General features: G+C 40.5%; 1 protein-coding gene across 44 annotated transcripts in view; it reads left to right on the forward strand.

The window, feature by feature from the left end:
• LOC115597081 (neurexin-1a) overlaps nucleotides 1–18,031 on the forward strand; it is a 276,475-nt gene that overhangs the window by 230,530 nt on the left and 27,914 nt on the right. For 32 of the 44 annotated variants that reach the window (XM_030442701.1, XM_030442706.1, XM_030442712.1 and 29 more), the window contains 2 exons: nucleotides 3,568–3,657; nucleotides 5,094–5,413. In XM_030442701.1, coding sequence (XP_030298561.1) covers nucleotides 3,568–3,657; nucleotides 5,094–5,413 — 410 coding nt within the window. The remainder of the gene's footprint in view (nucleotides 1–3,567; nucleotides 3,658–5,093; nucleotides 5,414–18,031) is intronic. The other 12 variants (XM_030442725.1, XM_030442739.1, XM_030442723.1 and 9 more) reach the window with 1 other exon arrangement.

Raw genomic sequence — 18,031 nt, forward strand, 5'->3', positions numbered from 1 at the left:
AGGTTCCTCCTCTTTTTTTTTTTTTTTTAATTCTCCCGGCTCCATGAACAGAGGAAGCATTTGCATATTTGTTCATTTAATGTGGCGAGTGTCCTAGGGCTTGTAATGAGATAAAGCACCCCACCTTATCTGACCACTTTATTAACAAAAAAGAAAACAAGTGAGTGAGGGCAAAGCGGGTCAGTTGGGACGGCTCAGCTGAATCGCTGCTGTCTGGCGGAGGAGATAAGCCAGGCTGTCCCATACCAAACCAAATCACCACTCAGCAGCAGTCACAGGCTCCGCTCACAGGCAGGATGAATGGGCTCTGCTGCTGCACCGAGGCCCAGGGGATAGCATTGTTTAACACTCCGGTGTCCCACAGTGGGGATCAATACATGATCAGACCTTGATTATATCCACACTTAATTAACCTCAGTATAAGGATAGACTGAGCGTGCCACGGGGTGCAAAGCCCAAACAGATAAAGCACTACTTTCTTTGAAAATGGAGCATGTTTTTTGCACAAAAGTAGAGGATTTCGGCCCAGTGTCACGCTGCGTGTGAGGATAAGCGTGCCTGTTTACTGTACGCGCGTGCGCCCGCCCGCCTGCCTAAGACTCTTTTGTGTCTTTTTATTAGTTCCCTCACCCTCCTCTGCAACAAACTGTCATTTTTATTTCAAAATGTTGATGGCAGCATGTGGAGGAATAAAAAAGCTGTCATCTTAAAAGAAAATTACAAAAGACACAAGTTTTTGGCTGTCAAGAAACTGAACAAGCGTGTACGTAACGAAATTTGCATTAACGTATAATAGCTTAATCAGGGAAAATGGCATTGTAATGAGTGCCGCTCTTCTTCAGTCGAAATTCGTGTCCTCACCGTCCTCCCAGCAGCTGTACGCTAACTGTTCTCCAGAGCCCAGTTTGATGCTGACCTCTCTTCGGATGAGGTGTCACAGTAGCAGGAAACAGAGAGGTTACATAACTAACACCCCATGACTGACAAACTGAGGTGACAGGAATTAACAAAGCCCGTGATGAGCAATTAATGGATTATTCATTCATTTAACACATTTAAAAATAAAAGCAAAGTGCAGCTGCGTGTGTGTGTGCCTTCGTATTCGTTTATTCATCTGTTTGTGTGTGGCCCTTCCATTACGCGCAGCACTTAGAACATTTAGGCAGTGCAGAGCTCCAGGAGCCTTGCATAAGGGAAATTTGGTGTGTGTTCATCACCAGGCGGTATGGTAGACGTTACATAAGCCGAAAGCAAACCGGAGGCTGGTGTGCTCTGCATCCACCTACCTGGAGGAAGCTTAGTGATTTTCTGGCCTAAGCATACATTCAGTATATTGTTTGGTAATCCTAAGTTACGACAACACTGTGAAACCACAGAATTTCGTGTTTTTCAGGAATAAGTGCAGTGACATGCTGTATTTTTCTTATTGTTCACAAATCCCATGAAATGACCAAAAACAACAGTGAATTGATCCTATAAGTATAGTTTCTGTGTCCACAGTCGGTTATAACTCACAGCCCTGTGCCGCAGAGCTGCATTGTTGTCCAAAAAAACTATTAAAAACACATCAGTGAGCCACACGGTTGCACTGTCTGACATTTGTCTTCATAGCCACGAACCTGGGCACTGTGTTTTATTTTACTTTTTTTAGTTGACCCCACAGAACCATTCTCCTTCCTTGAATACTCATTAGGGAAGCTAACATGTATTTATCTGCAGCTGAAAATAGTTCCCAACAAATGCATTATTTGCTTGTGATTGAGACATATGTGCTTAAAACTATGTGTCCAGGTTCTTAAGGACATCCTGAAAACCTTTTTTTATATAAAAGTGTATATTTGTACCCCTCTGTCAGAACTGTACAGGTACTTAGGACTCTGTCTAGTTGGAGTTTATTCAAATATTTCGGGTCTTTTCATGAGATCTCCGACGTTTCAAAGGTAAAAAAAAATGTGTCAAGCTTGCCCTTAAACATCGGTACATCATCAGTCAACATACTAACATACATTTATTGCATAAGTGACTTTTATGGGTAATTCTAAAACTCTTTTGGTAAAGATGACATCTGAGGCTGAGGTTGCATTTGGCATAGCAGTGGGAGTGTTGACCCGACATTGTTTCAGAAATATGTCTCTGCGATAGACTTTATCTAACCCAATAACATTTGGACCACATTGAATAATGTACATATTGTCTCTGTGTGGCTTTGCTGTAATGCAGAACGTATCATTCTACGTTGTCATTGAGGGAGAAGTGTTCCACTAAAGCTCCTTCTCAGGCCTTTGTGCTCCAACCTGGCACAATCAACTGCAGCCAAATTCCATGAGCTGTATAGACAAGCCTTAAACCCCTTTCTATGAAGCTGATCCCCTACAGTAATTCGAGCTGATGCGATTAAAAAATGTCTTTTTATGCGTCTTCTTACCTCTAAGACCTTTCATCAGACCAACTGTGCATCTGTTACAGGGTTACCTCCTTTCCTTCATGTCTCCGAGATCCTTTCCCCCCTCGAAGCTATTCTTCAACGAATCATTCTTGGCTACCGGATCTTTTATCTGCCAGAACTGAATTAATATAGTTGATGGGACAAACATTGTCAATCTGGCAGAAGAATGGAGCTGACTGAATTCAATCTCTGCAGACAATACCGGGGGGAAAGCACTCAGAGACAGTGCCACTTTGCTGAAAGTCTTCTGTTCTGGAGAGGTTATTGGCCTTGACAAAGGGGTGATGCAGAGTTTGCCCTCATTAATGCCAAAGTGCCCCTCCAATCTTAGAGTGGAGTTTTTCTGCAGCTACTCTTTCTCTGTCCTGACAATTATTTGGCTCATTCTGTGAATACTGTCGGAAAACGACTTTTCCATTGACTCAGAAGTCATCAGTGGGCAATATGAGACAAACTCGTGACTCTTCCTTCTCTACGACTCGTAGCTTTTGTCAAAGCCGTTTTATTAAAGTTTTTACAGTGTATGTACCTACTTTGACATTGTCTTCTGACTTCTCTCCAACTAGACGCTCTGAATGTATAATGTGTGAATTGTTGTATTGCAATTAGCTTATTGTTTCTTGTCAATTAGGCTATGTATAAACGGGGTGGGCATTTGTAATATGTTAAAGTTAGATTAAAGCTATAAAAGGTTGATTCCACAATAAATTTAAATGTTGTTCTTTTTGAAAATGTATATAACTAGTTTAAAAGCCAGTTAAAAAGGTGTAGAGGGAAAAGATAAATGGGATGGAGAGATTTGGGTAAAGATTTTGTAATGCTAATGTATAAATTTGTTGATTTGGGTTGTTTGATAACGTAGCTCTATTAACCTAGATGAAACATCTGCGTGCTAGCTCACTTATTTTCAATTAATATAGGCCTAATGTGTTGGCTAAAATAAAATAAAATGAGTGAAGTCTGTTTAAATAATGTTTCAGTAAATCTTGTTTTTTTTAAATATATAAAACGTTTTAAATATAAAAACCTTGTGCAGTTGTATAGCTCCAGCATTAAGTATGAACCTTTAACCTTTGACCTTACAGATTGTAACCAATGAAATGTCTCTTTAAACTTTAAAGGCAACAATGATAACGAACGCCTGGCGATTGCTAGACAGCGAATCCCATACCGTCTTGGTCGAGTAGTTGACGAATGGCTACTCGACAAAGGTAAAATCACTGATTAAAATTTCAAATAAAATAATTTGATCATAACCAAGTTGTAGATATATTTTGTAAATAATAAACATAAAAAATAAATGTTCAGTAAAACTTTAAAAAACTAAATGATTGGAACAGTTAAATTTAGTTCAGAGTGTTTCATAATAATGTATTCATTTGATAGATGTCAGCTGTTTTAATAAGTGTTTATTGTCAACTTAAGGTTAAAGGGACTGTTAATATGAATTTAAATCCACTTACTGAAGTAATATTGTTAAAATGTCGATAAATTACTGAAGCATTTTGCTGTAAACATCTAAATGATAAATTTAAAATGTTCTAGTTTAATCATTCATAAGTTGTTAAGTGTTATTTGAAACACTTTTGAAACATATGCAGTACATACACAGTACTCAGTGTAATTTGATCTATACTGTTTAAACTGCTAGAGATGATAAATAGAGTGCAATATGAATTGGCATCAGAATTTTGAGTCCCTTTAACAGACATTGTAAATATGTATAGGGCATTAGATCAAGGAACTGTAATATAAAACAAACTGAGTGCATGCTTTGTTTTTTTTATAGTTCAATAACTAATTCATATTTTTCACTTAAAATGTGAAATGAGCTCTATCATTTTCTGTTTTGGTTTGAGTTTCATTTCGTTTGTACACTCTCTGTTTTTTGCGTTATGACAGTGCCGTCATGAAATGTTTAGTTTTTGGTTATTCCATGTGCCCAACCATATCTGTTCTGAGTTTGATTTTCCTTGGTTGCTTTTGCTAAAAGGATGAATAGTTCCCAAATTTCCTCAAGTGCGCCCTGCTTCCTGTGAGATTGTGCACTAGAAAAGTCAGATTCTAACAGACTTTAGCTGTTTCATAAGCCTGTTTTCATTTTCTCATGCTTGCTCTCTACAAAGTTTATGAATCTTAAAGTTTTAAGGGAAAATGTGAGATAACATAAGCAAAGCATAATGTAATGTATGCTTTTAGCTTTTGTTAGACAAATGATTTATGCATTTGTCTTATTTTCCAGGCAAGTTCCTGCAAACAGATTGTCCAATTATATTACTTTAAAGATTAGGTTCCCTTTTTAAGTTAAATCTATTACACACCCATGACATCACCACTCCTGATTAATCTTTTTTATTGTTATTTTAGATTAGGCTGCCCTTTTAGCAAAGCTGCATTGATTTTGTAAATCCTGCGTTTTTTATTTTATATGTTGTTGTTTTTTCTTTTCAAAGGCATCTCATCATTTTAACTGCAATAAATTACCCGGGTTTGCCTCTACAACCCGTAATTTATTGGTCTCATTAGCCACTGGGCAAATAATCTGTCTTTCTGTCTTTTTTTTTTTTTTTTTTTTTTCCTGTTCTGTTAAAGTGGCTGAATCCACAGTTCAACATACTTGTATATATGAAACATTGTTCTCCCACAGGGCGGCAGCTTACAATCTTCAACAGCCAAACCACTATACAGATCGGGGGCTGGGAGCGAGACCGGAGTCGATCCTTTCAGGGCCAGCTCTCGGGCCTCTACTATAATGGCTTGAAGGTTTTCAACATGGCTGCGGAGGGTGATCCCAACATTAAGATCCAGGGCAGTGTGCGGCTCGTGGGGGACTCGCCCTCCTCTATCACGCCGCAGTCGAGCACCACAGCCAATCGCTCGGAGACGTCCACGTCCATCATGGAGATCACCACCACCACGGCGTCCAGCAGGCGAGTCAAGCAGACGACACCGCGAGAGCCTCAGCAGGTAAGATCTTCTTCAAATGATGCCGCTGTACGTGACTTCCACTCACGTCATTTTGTTCTTGAAATGATCCGTTTCAAAGTACCCACAATGCACAGCATGAAGCTAAGCACATCATGGATTAATATAATACATCACATCATTATGCTCTAATATAGTGGAACGTCTTACTTTATTGTGTCACGTCTTTCTTCTCCTTGAGTCCTCTGACCTAAAAACTGAAGGAAAATAAGTGCATCGTTCCACCATTGGGAAAAGCACCACAGGCACGCTGTCGAGTGTTTCTCCCCGCGCAATCAGATGTGGCACCGTGTGGTGTGTGTGTGTGTGTTTCAGAGTGATAACCATCCGAGAGGTCCTCCATCATCTTTATCTGTCCTGCATGGGCGGCGCAGCATCTGCAGGAGAACATTACTTCTCAAATGTCACAATGTGTGACTAAACAATGCAACACAAATCCTATCAAATGAAATGGCGACCAGGCCATTCTTGTACAGTCCTTGCCAAGAACAGAGGATGCTTCCTGTTAAATCTGGGACAAAACAACAGCAGCCATGGATTTTAAATAAAAAAAATGGGCTCTGTAAAAGTGTATTGTACACCATTTAGAAATGTCTACTTGTTCATAAAGAATCAAATTCTTAATCATTGTAAAACTGGTGTAAAATCCAAAATGTAAATGGTAGTCTGAGAGTTTTCTTCTTTATACTTTTTGACTTTGCAACCACTGACCTGATTTACTGGCGTCACTGCATTGGTAATAAGCTTGCACCGTGCTCACGGAACTTCATTACGATCTAGGAATAGCTGTGAACTGAACAGAAGATGGCATTGTCTCATTTAGGTCACTAAGAAAAATTGTATCACAACAAATGGAGTAGTCAGAATGTAGGAAATGCCTTCATGTGTTGTTGGTACAAAACAAAACAGAAGCTCCATAGCCCGCAGGAAATCATGAGCATGAGCAAAAAATCAAAAAGCGGGCTTATTGATAACCAACAGACATGTGCTTCAATTGTTATGGAGACAATAACAGCGCATTAACAATGATATGAACTCAGGTAGGCCTTGATAGGAATTAAGTGAAATGTATTTGCTGAGTTGGAACATAGACATCATGAAGATTAGTTGAAATGTGAATCAGAAATTCAAATATTCATTCAGTCATTTGCAGGGAGATCATACACAGTAACTTACGTCCTCGTAGACGAAAATGACCAGTTAATCAGGGCTTAATCAGCTTTTACAAATATAGTTTAAAATCATTTTGGATTTAACTCATTTGGATTAATCGGATTGGGTAAAGGAAGATTAGAGCATCTCCAGGAGGGGGTGGGTTTTAACTTCACACTGAGAAATATACACACAATAAAAACGATTTGATTTGAATTTTCCTTTTCGATAGATTGTATAACTTTTTCTGTCATTACAGTTCCACAGAGACAACAGTTAACACACACATCCATTTCAAGGACTGGTAAATAAAACGTCGTCCTCAGAGGCATGTAGTGTTAATTGGTTTCATTGTCCAGAAGTGACTCAAATGATGCTCTTTAACCCGGTTGAATATTTCATTTCAAATGTATACCTTGGGGCCTTTATCTGCACAGAAAGCAGCAAGAAGCCTTGAACCACAGATGTCATTTTATCTGCAGTATGAAGCCAGGCTGAAGCTTTTTACATAGAGCTTAAGGAAAATTCAATTACATTCAAAGCGGACAAAACAAAATGTCAAGTTCCTTTCTTTCAGTGCAGCAAACTGTTCAGGCTACAGCTCATTTTCGAAGTGACAAACTCCCAGCAACGGTAAAGACCCACATTACTGGCTGTCCCCTCACTCTCTCTCTCTTTCTCCCTCTCTCTGTCTCTCTCTCACTCTCTCTCTCTTTCTCCCTCTCTCTGTCTCTCTCTCTCTCTCTCTCTCTCTCTCTCTCCCTCTCTAACTCTGACCTGAGACCATCAGAACGGTTTGTGTAAGGGTCCGCAGATGCTGACAAATAATATAATCATAAATATTGATCCAGGGGAATGGTTTTCTCTCAGACTCAGCATGGCTCCTGAACCGTTGCAGAAGCATGTAATGCAGGCGAAATATCAGACAATATACTATAATTATATAGCAGCTCCATGCAGGGTTATAAATTGACACTGAGGAACCAGGAGATTGGCAGAAGGGAACAGGCTTGATGAGATGGATGCCCGTCCTTTCAGGCCTTTTTTATCTGGAGAGAAATAAAGTGATATAAATGGCTGTTGCAATTTAGAAATGCAGCGTCATTACAGAGATATTTATGAATTTACATCGTTGTTTTTTTTATTTTAGATGTGACGTGATGTGTGGATATTTGATAGTAGAGCTTTATGTATGGGGTGTATCAGAAGTGGTGGCCCTAAGGTGGGATCAAGGGGGCAGATACAGTTGTTGTACAACCCCCCCACCCGATCCCGGGGCAAACAAGAGCAGGAAATCTATGTTTATTCACTGGATAATGCTAACACCCAACCCCCACCGTTACATTTTGGTGGCCACCTCAAGTGTTCAAATTCTGGGGGTGCCACTGCGTATCAGTGAGGATTCAGGCAGGTTAGCGATGAACCTGTAATGATGTTTTTGGGAAGAATATGTACCGTCGTGGTAAGTTGCAAAATTGTGCTTAAAGTGGCATTAAAGCCTCGGAAAAGGGAGAATAGGCAAGGCTAACCGTGATGGGTTAGGTGTTATCTAATGCATTCATGCCGAAAAAAAAAGGTCATTGGCTCAAAGAGTTGCTCTGCGATGTAGGCGGAGAGATGAATGAGGCATGCAGGAACGTGTGCATCGGGAGATGTCAGTGTGTTCAGTTTGATTCAACGTGACGACCTTCCCGTGGAGAGAGCTCCTGCGGTAGGACATTACTGTCTCAGGACACTACACTTACAAAGACATGGTGCCTGGCCCCTGCAAAAAAGATGGTGCATTCACTGTCCTTTCCCTTGAATAGTCAGCATTTTAATGATTGTCCAGCTGTTCCATTTCCCCTCTGATGGCGAATGCAATTCAGTGAATGCTTTTATACCCCGAGAGCCTTATATTACAGGGACACATACATTTTTAGTATGGCTCGCCGTATTGGAAATGGAATGGCTCACACTTGCGGCGGCGGCGGGGGCAGCATCAGGCTCAAACCATTGAGGCTTGGTAAAAATGCTGCTCGAGAAAATGAAGATCAGTCTGTCACAGAGTGCCACAGAATCCAATGAAGAATAAATCTAAGACCTTTTAATAGGCCTGTTTAACACTGAGGGGTTATGGTCAAGGCACTTTGGTGCAAACTCATAACACATAAATCTTTAATTCACTTGTTGTAAGTACCCATTACTATCAATATCAATATTTCGAGTGGATATAATCATGATTTTTATATTAACAATGGATGTATGAGAGCAGCCTTCCCTCAGCTCTCTTGAGCTTTAGAGACGTAGCAGTTAGCGACTAGCTGGCGAACATATTGGAGCATTTAGCAGCTAAAGAGCAAAGCATTTCCCCAAGGAGATGATAGAGAGTGAATATTGGGCAAAAAACAGAATATGTGGAGCATAATTGCGAGAGGAATTTGATCAAAATCCCTCCGATATGATTAAATCACTCCAAAAGCGAGCATGGCTTAGTGCATCCTGAGCAATATGAAGCTTTTAACACATACAGAGCTATAAAGGAGCATTGTCTTTCACTACACCACCTTGTTAGATCAGCTTGGAATTACGGTTTAAGAAACGCTTATTGAGATCTGACTTAACGCAAATACCTTTTATGTATGGTGTTGCTCTGCAAGCTAAAACCATTAAGAGCAGTTTTATATAAAGGGCAGGAGTAGACAGTTGCCCCAAAAGTTTGAGTGGACTCATTTGTGTATACACGGGAAGGATTTTTGATATAAAAGTATGTTAATTAATTTGTTTTAAAGGTGCAGTACATAAGAATTGCCACTTGTTGAATTTAAACACAAAACAAATAGGGGGCAGCGACTCACCAGAGTAACCTAAAACTGTGCTGCCAACTGTAGCTGCCATTTGCAAATGAGCTGGGAACTCGGAGCCCCAGGGAAATGTTTACACTGCTAACAAAGGTGCTTTGGACCGAGATGGGCCGGGGCTTGCTGGTCATGACATGCTTTGCAATACAACACATAAACAACATTGCTTCAAAACTGTTATTCCTTCGTATTTTGTTAACAAATTCTTACATAATGCACCTTTGAATATTTTTTTTTACATATTATTGACAGAAACCAAGACACCGAATACAGAGAACAAACATGAATACAGAGAACAAACATGGAAAATGCATTTGTTTTTCCCCTTCACTGTGTCTTTGTCAGTAAACTGATTGACAGGATTGTAATGGTGAGAGAATAGTAAACTAAATGAAACAGAGCTTGATACAATAATCCAATCCATTTGCCTACGTGTATGATAACCCCCCCACTCTCTGATAACGTATTACTCTTGTTGCATGCCGTCAATAAAAAATAAAGTGTGCAACTAACACTACTGTCTCTCACTGCATACTCACGGTCATAATGCCAGCAAATTAAATCTTTCAGTCACACCGGCTCTGTAGATTTAGGATGTGACTTCTTGCTGTGGCCCACTTGTCTCCTCGAGGGTAAAGCCTGCGCTAATCATAATTAGTGTAATGATTTTGAAGTGTCTGAGAGGACTCTACCTTCTCAGGTGCCCCATCAAAAAGTTCTCTAAATGCTCTACTGAGGTTACATTGTTATTGAATACTGTGGACCTTGGCTTATGGGTAACATTACATTAATGTCATTCTTCTCAAACCACTGGGTGTCCACTCATGCTTTATTAACAAGGACATTAGCATCTTAGGGCACACTGGCCCTAATCAAGAAAGAAATGCACCATGGGAGAGAAAAAAAACTGATGAGTCAGAATGATTATTTTGATAGTGATTAGATTTTTCCTTTTGCTGAAGGAATAATTGGATTGATTCAATTCCAGGGCTTATAACCCACTCAGATAAAGATATAGTAAAAAATATTGAGTCCTAGCCTTGATTTTACCTTATTTGATCATGTCTTGAGGTTTCCCGACTGAGAGATTCTACACTGTGCTGTTCCGTGTCAAACACTCTCTGTAGCGGCTGTTTCTGCTGTGTGCTTCCTGCTCTACGCGGGGGAGGTAGCTTACTGTAGGGCCTGACTGTCATGTCTTAATGAAGTGTCTGCTCTCTATAGTGCTGCCTCGTCACATCCAATTAAACCATAATGCACTTGCGTATGCATTCACAAACAATGGACCAGCCAGCAACTCACCTCTCTCCTTTATACTGCGGTTTGAGAAAACTAGAGACCTCCACTGCACTTCCTTTGTGCTAATTGGAGACAGTTTTCATATTTTTGAGATAACATTTGACCACAGCTGCTGCAAATATGCAAGTGTGGGATTTTAATGTTAGAATTAGATACGAATGTATGTGCAGGAACAAATTGTTAGTTGCAGCTTTTGAAGGGCCAGTGGACGAAATGAAGGAAAATATCGAGCTGTAGAAAGATAGCATTTAATAACAGGTGATGCTTAATCAAAACCCCTCAAGGATAAGAGATAGTGGCCTATGTAGCTGTTACCCTCCCAGCAAAAAAGGGAGAGAAAATAGACGAAGGCTTGCTATCTAGAAGAGCCATTGAGAGCTCTTGACAGTGATGGATCCTCACCTGCATTGCTCTGTATTATCAAGCCCGGCCAGCACACATACAGTATATAAATCTCAAGAGCGGTCGTAGTGTGAAGCTGCCATCCACCACCAGTGCTGTCTGCAGGAACATCCTCTAAAGTTGGTATTGACACAAGGACAGAATACTCCGGGAGGAGGATGTTATATGATAAAGTCTTATGTAGTATAAACATTAATGTTGGAGAATTATTATTGTTGTTGAGCATCTCAGTCAGTGTTTATAGCCATGGTCTACTTTTTAATAATAACAATCAGCAATCATTTTTAGTTTTCTTTTATGATATACTGGTAAAGGAACTACTCATTGACTTGACACTTGGTAAAATGTAGCAGACAAACTGGAACAGTATCCAGTTTCCTGAGGGAGTCTCACACAGGGGAGGTTACTGGGGAAACGATTGTGACACACCGAGGGCATGTTCAAGGCTTTTGAAGTCATTCAGTAATTATAGTGTATTTAGTATTCGACTGATAAAATAGTAGTCTAGATCTTCATAAATCAATGAAATGCCATACAAATCACTTTGAAAAAAACAAAGAATTGGCATCTCATTCCCAATTCCAGTTAACTGACAGGACGCATGGGAAGTTGTGCCCATAATTTGCCCAATGTAAGATTCGGGCGAGCAATAAGGTGGACACTAGGTTTGGGCATCACCTCTCTAGCCCAGAGACAAAAGGCAAGTGAGAGGTATTACCCAAAAGGAGCTACAAGTCAGAGTCCACTGTATTATCATTACTATTACATGTTTTATTGGGTTAATGAAACTGGGCTCAGAGTCAACAGTCATTCTAGCAACATCAATCAGCTTCCTACCATGCCACCTGTTGTTTACTAGCACTAAATACAAAATATAACCCTTGAATATCTATGGGAAATTCCATAAAATCAATCTAATATTTATTCACCTCGCAGTGGCACATAAGGAAGAGTCAGAGGAATCCCAAAGTCATAAGGATACATTGTCTCTTTATCACAGTACAGTAGTGACAAGTACATGCCAAGCTCCTTCCCTGAATAAGTTAAAACTCTGACCTGCTGGTGGTGCTCACAGAGCACCATCAAAGTCTTGCTCTGAGGGCCTTGAATATCGAATGTAAGATAACCCCCATTTTTTCAATAGTAATTCAGTAGCATTGTCTTGTATTCTGGACAAATGGTATTTCTTAAACACAAGTGTCATTTCACTTCATATGGTGTTTTATGTTTGTCTTGTACCATTTCTGTGTTATACCTTGTTGCTGGTGGAAATTCAAGAAATGCAGATTATAGCCTGTTCCTAGGGAGAATGAATGGCCACTATGTCACATCATTGCCACCAAATAGCCAATTGGCCCCACTATTTCTGAATTAACCCTAGGTAAGGTGGGTGTAATGGCCATTCAGGGGAAGTGAGGGACATTCAAAACACATTGTGTGGACCATTTCATTTGCACTCACTGCACATGCTTCAGTTCCAGCTGAACTGGCTTGTAGTGGCTCTGTTTGTCTTGGTCCCTGAGACGAGGGGCAGAAACCTGGCCTCTCTATAATTCACTGGGATAATCGAAGATTTGACATGCTGCACTGCTACACCTTCAGTGCAGTGCTTGGATACCTACTAGCCTCCCTTGCCGTCTCTTACAAACACACTATAATAAACTTAGTGTCACAGTAATCTTGTGGTGAAAAATCTCCTGCAACTTAGTACCCAATAACTGCTCAGTCTGCAGCTTCTCTCCTCTTATATTCATCAACGCGCTATGTCTCTTTATTGTACTACCTTGAGGCATTGTTGTGATTGTCTTGATAGTGGTAGGGATTATTGTTTTACAAGCTAAGACTGCAATAAGTCTGCACAGCCTAGATTTAAAACTAATCCTGCATGCATCAATATTCAGACCTGAGACTTATCTCGGGTATTAAGCTCTCCTCAGGCAACTGCACACATGCAGTGCAGGTTCTTTAATTGTGATACATGATACCACACTCTGATTTGAGTTTAAGAATGATTCAGTCTTCGTTTAGTTTGGGATGAATCATACCTACTTTTATATTTTGACATTGTCTCTGTAATTCTAATATAAGAAAGCCTCCATCGATAAACCATCATCAAAATACCCGTCCTGCAGCTTCATATTCTAATGATCACCTCATCATTAGTCTTTACTGTTATTAATTTTTTTATCCAGTCTCTTTTCACTTGCACCATAGATCTTTTGTACAGTAGGTGGAGCTTCCAACAGGTTCTCATCCCAAGTACCGGCACCTCTTTGCCACACCCTTGGGCATTTCATGAGATGCACCAATTAAACTTTAGTCTGGTGAAGAGCCTTTTGAACACTTGGTTAATGTGAAATGGCACTTTGGTCAGGTTTAGCTGCACACACTGCTTGGTGATGTTTAAGAAAAGATCTTTGACAAACCACCACCACTCAGTACTGGCCCCTGCCCCTCTTGGGATCTGTTGGTCTGTACATATCTTCAGGTGGAGCAGTTGCTTGCATCGTCCTAGGACCCAGACAAACCAAATCGACATCAGAGAACTAGTGGCAATGTTGAGTTTTCAACTTGTAAGAATAAGTCTTTCGCCTTGTCTCCACTGGGTTTGACAGACCAGAAGGTTTCTAATACAGTATGTCATTGACAAGGCGACACTGTATGGCACAACTGGGACCAATGTTGTCACAGGCGGTTGTGGCTCAGGAGGTAGAGCAGTCGTCCGCCAATTGGAGGGTTGGTAGGTAGGTTGGAGCTCTTTGAGTAGATGCTCAGACTAGTAAAGTGCTTTATAAATGCAGTTCATTTACCATTGTTATGCTGTGGTTGGCACACAAGTGAAGACGCTAACCTTAGCACCACAAACTGCCATTAATAGATATTCTTTTTTTACATTTCCTTGTGATGACTTTTAAATGTCACTATCGTTAAATGTATTGAAGGGCCCAACCTGCAGCTGAGAGGTGACAGAATGAGGCAAAAAGAGGGAGAGACAAGCAACAGAGCAGCTCACTCCCTGGTGTCCATCTCTCAAGAGTCAGTCAGGTCAAGATGCACTGGCAGCTGCCAAAGACTGACTCCAAGCAGCTGCTGCTTTCTCTCCTAAATCAGGTGGCTCTATCATTTCCGAGCTTTGATTTCCCCAAGAACAAATACAATATGTGCTGGAGCTACTTACTGGAAAAAATAGCTCACTGCTGGAAACATCACATGGTTTTGAGAACACAAATGTTTCCTAAACATTACCGGCAAATGTAATTAAACTATTAAGGCAGTGCCCAATATTGTGCCAACAAGCTAGAATTTCTGAATCAGAATATTCTTTTTATATTGAAAGAAACTTCCTGGCAGTGCTCATCTAAACAAACATCCTGCGTTATTAACAGTGGTGTTGTGCCATGTTGCAAACCACCTCTTGCACTCAGGACAGTGCAGTGGAAACCAAAGCAGAGCTTCTGATGACGGCAAATTACTGTACTGAGAAAAGACCTGATTGTGAGTCACATTACCAGTGTGCACATACACCGACCAACCGGCCTTTGTTAAGATCAGCCATTTCGTGTTTATCTTGTCTGTCTTCTCTAACAGCAAAATGGTCATTGGCTTCCTTCCAATTCAGTTTTAATTTTACAGTTATTAAGCAACAAACCACTCAAAGTAGAACAGTAAGTTGTTTTTGATTGACAGGCACGCACTCAATTATTCAAAAGGCACTTTCACTCTCATCAACTAATCGAGAAAATGCAAGCATCTCAGAAAAAAGCTAGGACTGTAGTCTGAGTAGCTGGCAGTAAAAATTAATGTCCCTGCTCATTTTATTGCAGAATAAAAAAGCTTAGGTTGACTTTGTTTGTTTAACTCATAATAATAGGAGTTTTACCCATCTGTGTTTGGGCTGGTGTCAGCTGTGGGACCACCACTCATATACACACCACTCTCACTGCTGCATCCATCATGAAATTCATGATGGACTATTTTAAAGACAGCTTTATTGCTTTTTGTTTGTATTGGAAAGTCATAGAGACAGCTGAAGGAAACCAGGTGGTTGCAGGTAAATTGTTCTCAATTAGGGCCACCAGTGAGTTCACATGACGGTTAAATGAAACGCAGTCTGCCTTTCCACATCTGTCTCCAACAGATGTGGACCCACTTCCTGTTAGAATGACACAGCCGTGAAGAAAGTGAAATCCTAATATCAAAATAGTCTTCATCTCCTTTTTTATATTTCCTACATTTCATTAGACTTACTATCATTTTTGTGTTTTAACTCTGAAAGTTATGCGCATGTGAATGTTTTAACTTCTTTGGTTATTAAATTTTCCATGTCCCTGTATGACCTTTGCAGTCTATTAGTACAGAAAGTTTATTTTGTTGAGTCTTCGCAGAGTATAGTCGGCGCCAGGTTTCCGACGTTAATATTGCTGCACTGGGTAGAGCTCAATTGGAAATTACTGATTTGTGATGATGATTGAACAGGTTTTTTGTCTCCTTTTTCATATTTGTGTTAATAGGTATTGCTCGTCACATTGTTAACCAAGCGGAACTCATCTAGACCTAGACTTCTAGATCTTATTAAAAAATGAAAACCAGACATCCTATCTTTTCCCCCCTCATTTCTACCTCTGTGAGCTCACCAATTAAAAACATTCACAGCGAAGTGAGAGGTTATGAAGGCAACACGGGGTGTACCACATTAACAGGGAGAAGGAGTAATCAGCAATAGTTCAGTCATGTCGGAGGATAATCAACCAAACCGTCTCATTGACTCAGAGACATACTGCAGTGTTTAGTCTGAGTGTCAGTGCCCTGTGAGGTTGTGGTGCCTTCAATTATTCACGGAAAGAAAACATCTTCGGGATAAGATTTCCCCTGCAATGCAGATATATGGGGTTGACCATCATGCTACTGAGATACTGTAAACTTTAGAAAAGAGAGAGGGGATAGCTTTCGAAAGGTGCACTTCACTGACAGGTGCACTATTGATTTTTCTTGTCTGATTCTATTTATTGTCCCTTATGAAAACGGCTGGTGTCACAAGCCTTCTAACCAGATGAAAGAGAAAATACAGAGTGTATTATCCAGCAGCTGGATGTGTTACAATGGAAATCTCTCATCTTACCAGACCAGACGCAGCTTGAAGCGCAGGATATGTAGATGGACAGCTCTCCTGTGCACCACCTATGTGCCTCGCTGACCTCCCCCACCTTGGCCCCTAAAGTGAGGTGTGTGTGGTTCTAGGTGGTCCTGGTGTGCGTTGCCCCAGGCCCGGTCATGGGTTTGTGCCCACCCAGTGCTGACAGATGGCAAAGGAGGTAACGCTGTAGACCTGCGGTGGCCCCGGGCCCGCAGCGTTCACTCGCAGCGACAGACCATATCCATCATCTCAGCCTCACCAGGGGCCATTATGGAGGCTGCCCTTCAACATTGTTTCGTACACGTAGAGTGCATGCGACTCACTGATCCAGTCCACCTTGGCAGGCGCGGACACGTTCCAGTGTGTGTGTTGTCGAGTGCAATTTGATGAATTTTGGGATATTTGGACAGTTGACAGCAGCTGTTTTGGATCTGTCTTCCTTAATTTGTTAAAATCATCACAGCCAAGTTTATCACACTTACAGATATTATTTAGACAGTCAACAAAGCGGCATCGTTGCAGGTTTCACACTCCTGGCAGCATTACAGGCAACTACAGATTGTCCCACCAAGTCTGTTTGGATGACAAGAATGAAACCTACGCAGTGTGAATGTTGTCTCTGTTGTTTTATAAAGGGTTGGATTGTTCGTCGAGTGGACACTGACAGCTTTACAGCATGTTTTATGGACCATATTGTTGTCTCTCAGGGCATTTACTGCGATGATTTGTAGAAACAAAATACAGTCCTGGGCCAACTGTTGAACATAAGATACAATTTGTCCTACAGCACACGGCTCCCACCTGCAATATTCTGCTATCAGCTGGTTTATACATGAAATTCATGAGCATGAGCCCCGTGCTGACTGCTCGCTGAGCTGTGCTGCGCGCTCTCAGTTTAAATAAATAATAATTTCCTCAATATTAGGAAGAAATTGTCAGACAAAAACTGGCTTTTAGGTGAATTTTTTTATCTTCAGAGAAACCCATAGTTCATCCCTCCAGTTGTAGAAAAAAATACACTGAGAGAACAAGAACATTGGAAAACTTAATAACTACAAGACCTTGACTGGAAGAGTGTAAATAAATGTCTACATATTGAATCTTCTGTATCTAGAGGTATTTTAATTTGGTAAACTCACACTGTACACATCTCAATGTGGCTGGTTCAATTCAGGGATCAGCCATCTTGTTCTGATGTTGAGCACCAGATCAAGTACTGTAAAGGCATTTTTAGGGATGGAAGGAACATGATATAAAGTAATGTCATTACCAAATAGATTGGATTAAGGTAAAACAGATTCCAGTAGGTACAGAAATGAAATAAAGGCATCTGCATGCCAGCAAATGAAGCAAATGTACGAGGCAGACAGAGTCTAATGGAGAAATAGAATTGGGTAAATAATATAACTCAATAATAAAGCAAACGAATGCTTGTGAACTGAATCTGAATCATATTTAGATAAATAGTTTGACATTTTTGGGAAACATTTGCTGTTTTACTGAAGGTTAGAAAGCTCAGTTCTGATGTCTGATACTGTAAATAGGAAGCTACAGCCAGCAGCCAATTATGGTAGCTTAACCTAACAAGAGTGGCAACAGGGGGAAGCGCTGATAAATGTATTGGTCTGTTCAAGTCATACAGAGAACAACGTGTGTTTACAGTGGATTCGGAGGTTACTAGACAACAAGAGGAATTCAGCAAGTGACTGCATTTACACCTCATCTTTGGGGGCCACAGGGATGCTGTGGTTTGGGTTGGACAACTGAGGAGAA

The sequence above is a fragment of the Sparus aurata genome, chromosome 15 (genome assembly GCF_900880675.1).
Source record: "Sparus aurata chromosome 15, fSpaAur1.1, whole genome shotgun sequence".
Classification (NCBI taxonomy): Eukaryota; Metazoa; Chordata; class Actinopteri; order Spariformes; family Sparidae; genus Sparus; species Sparus aurata.